This window comes from Nestor notabilis, unplaced genomic scaffold, assembly GCF_000696875.1.
Source record: "Nestor notabilis isolate BGI_N333 unplaced genomic scaffold, ASM69687v1 scaffold6778, whole genome shotgun sequence".
In the NCBI taxonomy this organism is placed as follows: Eukaryota; Metazoa; Chordata; class Aves; order Psittaciformes; family Psittacidae; genus Nestor; species Nestor notabilis.
The window spans coordinates 56,532-65,987 of record NW_009941432.1 but is presented as its reverse complement, the minus strand read 5'-3'; the positions used below and the strand labels follow the sequence as shown (position 1 = coordinate 65,987).

General features: G+C 50.4%; 1 protein-coding gene across 1 annotated transcript in view; it reads right to left on the bottom strand.

The window, feature by feature from the left end:
* Positions 1-1,258: 1,258 nt before the first annotated feature.
* NRIP3 (nuclear receptor interacting protein 3) overlaps positions 1,259-9,456 on the bottom strand; it is a gene marked incomplete at its 3' end in the record, with an annotated part of 12,008 nt that continues 3,810 nt past the window's right edge. Inside the window, exons 2-6 of the mRNA XM_010020878.1 lie at positions 6,136-6,315; positions 5,267-5,349; positions 1,949-2,088; positions 1,456-1,508; positions 1,259-1,356 (exon numbers count right to left, since the gene is read on the bottom strand). Of these exons, the coding sequence (XP_010019180.1) occupies positions 1,259-1,356; positions 1,456-1,508; positions 1,949-2,088; positions 5,267-5,349; positions 6,136-6,315 (554 nt within the window). The remainder of the gene's footprint in view (positions 1,357-1,455; positions 1,509-1,948; positions 2,089-5,266; positions 5,350-6,135; positions 6,316-9,456) is intronic.

Here is a 9,456-nt window from a genome sequence, read left to right as displayed (position 1 = left end):
TCAGTACATAGGCCTTTTTTGGGGGGATGATGGGGGTAAGGGAGGGAAGGGGAAGAAAACCAACAAAATTTGGACTTGAATGCAGTACCAAAAAATAATTCATCACTGCAGTGGTGACAGAACTACACTACGCCTCCCACACCCCAATTTCAAAGGAGACAGGGGCAGCACCCTGTGGGTTTGCACTGCAGCATGGTCTCCCCATGGTGCTGTACCAAGCACTCCCTGTCTCACACACTGGCAGTGCCCGTGTCCTGGGCATGCAGTGGGTGCACACGCACTGTCATCCTGACTCTGTGCACCACTGTGCACATCCCTCCTGATGTCCCCAGGGAGCGTAAGTACAATTAGCTGAGGAAGGTCTGCTCCTTCCCTGCTCCTACCCAGGCTCCTGCTGCACAGGGGCTGCAGGATGTCAAAAATGAATGTGGCTGGACGTGACAGGCAGCTAGAGAAGGTGCTGCCCTGCATCTTTTGCTAAAGGTGCTTTGTCGTGCACAAGCAAACATGTTCTAGATGGCTGTGTCCATCACTGAGCAACCACAAGTGCTGCCTGCAGATCCTCATCTCAGGGCTTTGTAAGTGAGAGGCAGGAGCCAGTCATACGTCTCTTTTTCACAGTGCTCAGCAAGGAAGAGCCCTGCGCAGTGCTTGGAAGGAGGAGGATTGCCCTGCCTGCTGCCTGCCTGACTGCAGAGCCAGCCATCACAAGATACACACATTTAGGAGGTGCAGAGAGGCACGGATGTGCACAGGTTTCTCTTTCTCTAGGGAGATAAGGCTGAAACAGTCCCGCACATCGGGAGCAGGTGGCAGGAGTGCAGCCAGCGCGATGCGGGGGGAAGTGGCAGCACCGTTATCTCCAGGCAGGATCTCTCTGTTCTGCACTTTGCAGAACATTTATGTGGGTTGATCTGCCATGCTCCATGAATATTTTCCAGAAGTTTCTCTCGGGAACACTCTCAAAGCAGCACTCAAGGAGTTTTCCTTGTGACCTCCAAAAAGTACATTTCCTAAGGCGTTTCCCTGTAAGTGTCATTTCAGACACTGCCTTTTCTATGCAGTGCTTACTGGAACAAAAGCAGCAAAAGGTGAAAAAGGCAGCTGAAAAAGCCAGGGACTCAGTTTCAAAACTCAGTGAGCAGATGAGCTCTCGCTTGCTTGCACTGAGGGTCTGGGGGCACCTCTGCGGTCATGCCGGGAGGCACTGCCATCAGGCTCACTGGGACTCACATAGCTCGCTCACTAGACAACTTACTGCTCTCCCACTGCAGCGTTGCCACTGCCAACAAATGGGATTTCTTCCCTGTCCGTCTTCCCCAGAACGAGATGGTGCTTCTCCATGTTTATGACACACTGTAGAGAATAAATGCTTTTAGGTAAGAGGGAAAACCGCAATTCACAGTGGTCCCAGCTCCCGCAGCATGGGCAAAAGCCTTGCTGGAAAACCCCTACCTTCAGAGATTTCAGTGTCTGCAGCCCAAAGGAGAAGGGTTTCTCAGTGTCTTCTGAAAAATAGGGACATGCAAGTTTATATATTCAAAATGTTCTCCCATGCTTTTTGTCAGTGACTCCCTCCTTCCTTCATAGTGGCTCTGCTAAATAGAGCCCTGTTTTCAAAGGGACTGAGTTACTCCAGAGGGGTACATGATCAAATGAGGGCAGAATACACCTGCAGGGAGACACGGTGGTCTCTCCATTCAGCTGAGTGTGAGCCTGGTGCTGCCAGCACAGCCCTGTGAACACATCCTTTCTCCCTCTCTCCATTCCTCCCTCCCTCCCTGCCTGTTTCTCTCCCATCCTCCTTCCATCTGAAAGGCCTTCAGGCACTTGTGCTGCAGAAAATCGGTATTTCTATTTTAATTTCAACGCGTTTCTGAAGCGTCATCTTCCCCTGGGGTAGGAGGGAGTAAAGCCCAGCCCGCGTGAGGAGCACACTCACACTCACCCACGACGAGGGCAGTGCACTCCACGGGGACTGCTCCCACCGTGATGGCGAGGCTCTCGACCTGACCGATCGCCCTCGCCCTGTATGGCAATGAAAGCATCTCGTCTTCGCCAGGGAGTTCTTTGAGATGCTCCTTTAACCTGCACATTGAAAACACTTCTGACATGACATGGACATGGACACGGACATGGTTCAGCTGCTCCAGCAAGGGGCAAACAGGGTTTGGAAGTGCTCTTAACTTGCTCGTATTACCACGTCATTAGCAGAAAGCTGGTTCCTTAGCAGGTTTTCTGTGGTGCTCTGCATACAGCCAGCAGCCTACACACATGTCAGACTATAGCACGACCCGCAGCCCAGCCCTGGGGCTGTGCCAGCCCTTGCCCCAAGCAGAGCTCCTTACTGGATTTTGCTTTTCACCTAAGGAATCTTTTTTCCTACGTTTCCTCAAGACTTGGGGAAGCTGCTGATCCAAAATTGCTTCTAATGCAGTGTGGGTGTAAGGAAGGGATACTCCAGCTCCCACAGTGGAGCCACCAACACCACGTCCCCCCTGCACAGGTAGGGCAGCATGACTGAACCATGCCCGTTAGCAGGTGCCGCTGCCGGGTTTGCTCAGAGGAAATAGGGACAGATCAATCACGTTCAGCTCAATAGAAGAAAAAAGGGTGTCAGGGATATCTCAGGTAAGGTTATTTCTTCTATCTACACCCCATGACCTAGTCTGACAACACTGATTAACTGTTTAGCTTAAGTTTCTCTTTTGAACTGAACAAGAACCTAATGGAACAGCAGTCCAAGGTGGTGATCTCTGCTTTGGATAAAAGCTGTATCGCTTTTTGGCTATTTGAAGAACATTACTGCCGAGCTGCATTGCAGCAGTGAGTGTACGTGTCTGTCCATCCATCCAGGGGGGACCAGTCTCCTTCAGAGGCCTTGAAGTGGACTGAGGTGAGGATTGCCCATGCCACTTACTGGAGGTAGAAGGACCAGGAAAGGTAGCAGAGAGAAGGAGCTGGATCCCCTTTGCCACTTCCTTAGAGACTGGCCTTAAAAAGCAGTGGGAACGTACCGAGAAGAGGTTTATGAACGTCTTGGCTCTGAACCGGCTTTGCTTTGGCCCTAGAAAGGTTGGAGTGGCTTTTTTAGGTGTAGTCAACTCCAGTGGCTTCTGTATCCACACAAAGGAAGACATGTAGTCTTTGTTTCCCCCCATTTGTCCCCACCACAGGGCACAGGCCATGACACTGGAGCCAGGACCCAAACAGTGCTCACATGCCAGCTACACCTACTCCTCCATGGGGGATTTCTTACACTGCAAGCAACCCCCGAGCTCACCCTGCTGCTTTCCTCTAAGGCGAGGGGAAGAGCTTGAACAGCACCGTGACAAGATGCAGAAAGACTTTTACAAGAGAAGGGAGGAACCGAGCCTGTGCCTTGGGCACATGCAGGCCACTTTTAGGCACCGGGCCCCCAGAGACCTCAGCAGCAGGGACCATCCCAGAGCTGCTGAGCCTTGACTGCAGAAAGCAGCAGCACCCGGCAAAGCCAGTGTGTGGCCCCCCCTGCCCTGGCAGGAACTAGAGCACAGTGGCCTAACACAGCTCTTCCCTGCTGCTTTCCAGGCTGGATTTAAACAACACATGTATTTTATCGCTGCCACATGCACTAGACTGCTTTGAAGTGAAACATCCTGGGGCAGCCCCTGTTGTCACACGGGACCTGCCACAGCGATGGCAGAGTGAGCCAGGCATCAAAGCCCTGGTTTTAACCCACTTTGTTAATCTGGCTTTATAGTGTCTGCCCCTGCAAACACAAACAGCAAAGGAACTGCAGGAAGCTGCCTGCCAGGCAGCGCTGCCCGCTGCACACCTCGGCTGGCAGTGAATGCAGGACAGGGTGTTGCTCTGGCCGTGCTATCTGCCTGCACACCCAACGTGGCTCCTGCACACCTCACTGACAGTGGAGTCCCACCTAGTAGGAACCAAAGCTCTCTCATTGCCAATGAGTAACAACGGGGAGGGACACGGGCCTTTAACCTGCAGCTGTCCAATTGATGGCTACAAAAGATCTCACTCAAATCAGGAGGGAATCCCCATAAGATGAAAGCAGAAACCGACTCTAACCTATTTCATACACACCCTTCCAATCATAGAATCAAATCAGTTAGAAAAGACCTTTATGATCGTCAAGTCCAACCTTAGCCAAGTCCACCACTAAACCACATCACTGAGGGCCTCATCTACCTGGTTTTGGAACACTTCCAGGGACAGGAACACTGCCCTGGGCAGCCTGTTCCAATATCTGATCACCCTCTCGGTGAAGAAATTGTTCCTAATATCCAATCTAAACCTCCCCTGGACAGTCCAGGAGTGACTGCTGAAGCAGACCGGTGCTGCAAAAACTACACAGGATGTGCCTGAGTAGCACAGAGCGCAGACAAACTGCCAAAAGCATCACTGTGCACCTCAGACCTATTGAGCAGCCAGTACAGCATCCTGCAAGATGAGGCCCTTCCAAACACACTGTTGTCATCCATGAGCTAGGCTGAGCAGCTCCCCAATTTGTGACAACTTTGCAGCAAGCACAGCCGCCTTCCAGCCACTAACCACTGTTGTGCAAAGAAGTAATTACTGTCTGGACAGAAAACAGACACCATTAATCCAGGGCCATGCAGAAGAGCTCAGGGAGCAACTGTGATTGGGTTTTGTGTAATCACTGCAAGTCAGCGATAAAAAGCAATGATTCTGTGTGAGTAAAGTGCCAAAATCTCCTGGATACTCTGTGAGTTTATGCCTGATCCTCCTCCTCAGAGATCAGCGGGAGTTTTGCTGCAAATGACTGGCAGTCAGATCTCTAACACTACGTAAATACATTTCCTTTCCCTTCAATTGGGAGAAATTTATTATCAGGAGTAGCATCAGACACCAGATTTCAAGCACATGCACGTACACAACCCCAGCTGCCCTGGGAACGCAGAAGACAGGGGTGTAAGGGTTGTGCAGCTATTTCTCGAGGCACTGAATGACAAACAGGCAGGCACTGAGAAGATATAAATGCATCCAACCCTCTGAAGGGATTTACTCAAAGGTGAACAGGTTGGTAAAAGTGGCTTTCTGTTTCAGCTCCCTGCAAGGACACTTAAGTAAAAGCCAGGATTTGGATGTAACAAGAGGCTCAGGGGCTTGCCCAGGCACAGCCCAGAGCACTCCTTCCAGAACGGCCATTGCTGGTGTGAGCACAGTCCCAGCCCTGGGAGCGCTGCCTGTGCTCCCAGGTGCCACGAGTTCCCTCGGAACAGAAATCCAGCTGGATATTTACCCTAGCCTGTCCAGGCAGGCTGATGACATGAGGTTGTGCTGTGAGCCAGTGTCCACCACGGCCTTCAGCTCCTTGCCCGCACACTGTAAGAGCAAGCAGAGATGGGAGACAATGCATAGGATGTGGGATGAGCGTAGAGTATCTGGGGTCTCCGCGCCACGCACACACCAGTCCCAGCTGACATGCCAACACCTCCTTGTGCCAGCCCATCCCCGCTCCAGCACATGCTCAGTGCCCACAGGGTATCACCTCATCCACCCCAGGCACCCAAGAGTTGGCTCTTGAGCTGGTTTTTGGATAAGGTGGTGCTACTAAACCACTGCTAAACATGGTGTTGGGTCCTGAGCCCTTCCCAGAAGCAGAAGAGGCAGCCCCAGGCAGGGGGGGATATTGTGAAGTGCAGGAAATACAAAGGAGCGTGGGGGTAAGGAGAAGGAAGTGAAATTACTCTTGGGGAGAGCAAAGAGGAATGGCACTTGAAGAAAACAAATTGGCTGTGAGCACAGGGATACACCTTCGATAATTACTCCTCAGCATTTCAGCATGATGCCCCAGCCCGGCTACTCCGTCCGCCCTGATGTCCAAGGGAAGACATCCATCAGACCAGTTTTCTCTGTGCTGCCCAGGCGGGTGTCCGTGCCACGGCAGCCCTGAGCTGCAGGGGGAGAGCACCCGCACAGCGGGGACAGCCCCGGTGGAGGACAACGGTGATCAGGAGACACAGAACCACAGAATGGTTTGTCTTGGAAGGGACCTTAAAGACCATCCAGTTCCAACCCACTGCTGTGGGAGGGAAACGTGGAGAATAAGAGCACAGCTTGAGGCTGTCAGAAATAAAACTGGGGGGGGAGGGGAGGAGGGACTATTACCTGGCAGCTCACCACTATGAGCTCCTCATCCTCTGTTTTCACTGAGCTGCCCAGTTTGGTTTGGTTCAGCTTGTTGGTCTGCACTGAGATATCACTCTTTGGAGTCCAGCTGCCGCGGCTGCTTCGTAATTTGGATAGATTTGTCTCCATCAGGCGCTTCTGCAGGATATTATGTGGTTGCTTTAAGAAACAAACACACACAGAAGAGCAGGGTGAAGTCAGAGGAAAGCCACAGAATGACCTGCATTGCCAGCCTGCTTGTGGTGTGCCAGGGCTGCACTCTCCTGTGGGAGGGGTGCCCTAAAGTCTCACTCTCCCTGCTGCCTAGACTACATGTACTCTTCCCAGCCTACATCTATGTGCTCTCTTGCCAGCTCTGCCTTACCCGGCTTTGACTAAAGAGAACTACTTCGTATTGGCGAGGGAATAATCCGTTCAGAATATTAACCAGAATTTGGAGGGATGCCTTTCTTTTTCCAAACTCAAGATTTGATTTCATGGAGGAATCAAAACAAGTGAGGCTTTTCCAGCGTGGTGTTTCAGCTATAATTGCCCATCATCTGTTGATAAAGATACGGGGAATCCTGCAGTGATGTGAAAAGTTATGAGGTAACAAACTACCATTCCACCCAAGTGTGGAAAAGGTGTATGGACTTACTGAATGAACACAGACGCTTTCATTGAGCACCGGCATTGCTGACATAGGAATTGCCTGTGTCCAGCCTCCACCTCTGGCAATGTTTTTTGTGTGAATCCACCCGGAATTTAAGCAGCTGATCTGTTTGTCTGTGCATTGGCTCTTTACAGGTGCAAGTGAACAAGGCACAACTGCAAGAAAAGAGCTACGGATGGTGTCTTCTGTCAGATCTGGACGGAATTCGGTCTCAAATTGCCCTGCATCCCTCTTCCCCTCGCATTTGTACTTAACTGCTAAGGGTGAGTAAATGGGCCCAGTCCCGGGTAACATGCCACAAGAGGGAAAGGAGAGGAGGGGAAGAGGTAAGATCATCCAAGGTAGGTAGGTATTCTTCGAGGAACCCCCAGCGGTTCATATGACTGCTTCTCACTTTCTCTGTCAGTTCCATTCTCCCTGTGAGAAGCATGTTGCCTCTCAAAACCTACTCCAACTGCTTTCCCAAAAGCCTTTTTATGTTTAATGTTTGTCACGGATGGATGCACGTACTGCGCTGGCGGTGAAATGACTGCTTGATTATCTGCTCATTTCTCTGCCTGGCTAATCTCACACGCACCCCCCATTACTGCCCTTTCCCGCTGGTTTTCATTTGTCCACAGTGAGACCTTCTCACCTGCTTATTCCTGAATTTTTGCATTCATATTAAATATGCCTGTGTCCTGTGTATCTGCAGAGACATCTGAACCAGCAAACCTCTGCATCCCAAGGCAATTTCAGTGGGATCAGGATAACTTTGAAAACCTCAGGCCATGGCTCCCCGAGGTGGCCAGTGTGCACCCTCGTGTGCAGCGCAGTGCCTCATCTTTAAAAGAATCTGTGTGGCACATTAAATAACAGCACTTACAGCAGGCTAATGCAACCTGACATCATCCTAAAATAACCGCAACCACGTTAGTGCTTCAGATCCTGCTGTAGGCGTAACATGGACCCGACTGATCAGATTGGGTAGATGCAGCCAACACCAGTGGTCACCAGGACGTGTGATCTTTTTTCCGTACTTTTCACTGTTCTTACTTTTGCATAAAACCTGCAGCTTGAAAGGAAATGAAATCTCATGACCATCTTCAGTTGCAGGTGCTATGTGTGGCCAGCATGCCAGAGAGCATGTCCTGTGTAAAGATGATAATGTAGGCACACTCCCAGCATCAGGAAGAGATCAGATCCAACGTTGCCCTGCCTCCTTCACATACAAAAAGCAACAAAGCTCCAGTGCTTCTCTGGTGACCTCTGCCTTCAGGTGAGACTGAACAGCAGAAACCAGTATTACTTTAGTAGACTAAAGGCAGGCACACTGTATGCCTACTAGGTGTCCATTACACCTGATAATGGACCCTGTGCTGAGGGACAAGCAGATCAGTCCCTGTAGCTGAAGGTGCACAGTCAGCACTGTGATTCACCTCCAATGCTCCTCACCTAAGCAAAACTGCTCGGGATTGCTGACAGTGTATGACATGTCCTTCTTACCCTTTGTGTTTTCCTGCAACTGAGGCACACATCTGGAGAAATAACTCTTCAGTTCATATAAAAACCCCAAAGTACGGGATAGGGGACTGGGGAAATAGATGAGTGAAGTTCCCAGCTGGCCAGAAGGCAGCCAGTTACAGAGTGGTCACCTTCTCGTGCCCAGCCCTGCTCAGCTAGGACCCATCTCTGAATGGCATCATCCAGGGCAGTCTGGGTGCTCTTCTGGTCTGACTGGCCTCAATTACATTGCCAGACACCTGTGAAAGGACAAGTCGTCAGCACACTCATCACTGCTATTTTAACTGTTGCCTACCCTTGATTTAAACCTTAATGGTTTTTACTGCATGTTCTCCTATGGATTGTTAACCAGGTACGTACATGGGTTTCCTCAAGCCCTGGTTTTATGAATCCTATATGGGCCACATCACTAAAAGGAAGAAGTCCGGCGCTCAGCAAGCACGAGTTACCACCACAACGGGATTGTCTTTTGTTGACGCTTGCACTTCTGAAAGCCACAGCAAATCCTGCCTGTGGGGGGACAAATCTTGCTTACGTGGTGCTCCAGTACAAAAATTATCTAGCAAGAGGGGGCTGAAAAGGTTCCCTGAAGCACCATCCTGTCTCAGGCTATTAATTAGTTTGCTTTAACTTGTATTTCCCTCGACTCTCATGTGCAACAGAGTGCGGGGTGTTAGTCACGGAGATGACTCAAGTGATGGATACATACTTGGTGAATAGATAATGTGCCAGGGGACATTTTTAAGTGCACATATTGCTGGAAAGCTGCAAGAACACCACAGCTGGGAGGGAGGGAAAGGAGGAAAACCTCCCTGTGACAGTGATGGGGAAATCACGAGTGATCTCTTTCCAGCATGGGCTGGCCACACAGCCAGGGCCAGTGCTTGAATTAACCCGGATTACCTGGTGTTGTCTTCCTGTGCACTGCACAAAGCTGTCAAAAGTTTTCTGAAAAAATAAAGTTTTACATTCCATTGTGTGAGTGCAAAAAAAATGAGTTATTTCCTAGTATCATTCAGCACAATGTAAATACAAACCAGGACTGTCTTCATAAGATACCTCCCTTTCCATCCCTGAGACTTGGCAAAAACCTATAATCCCCTGAAAAAGTCACAGTAAAAAACTAACAGGAGCAGAGACACCAT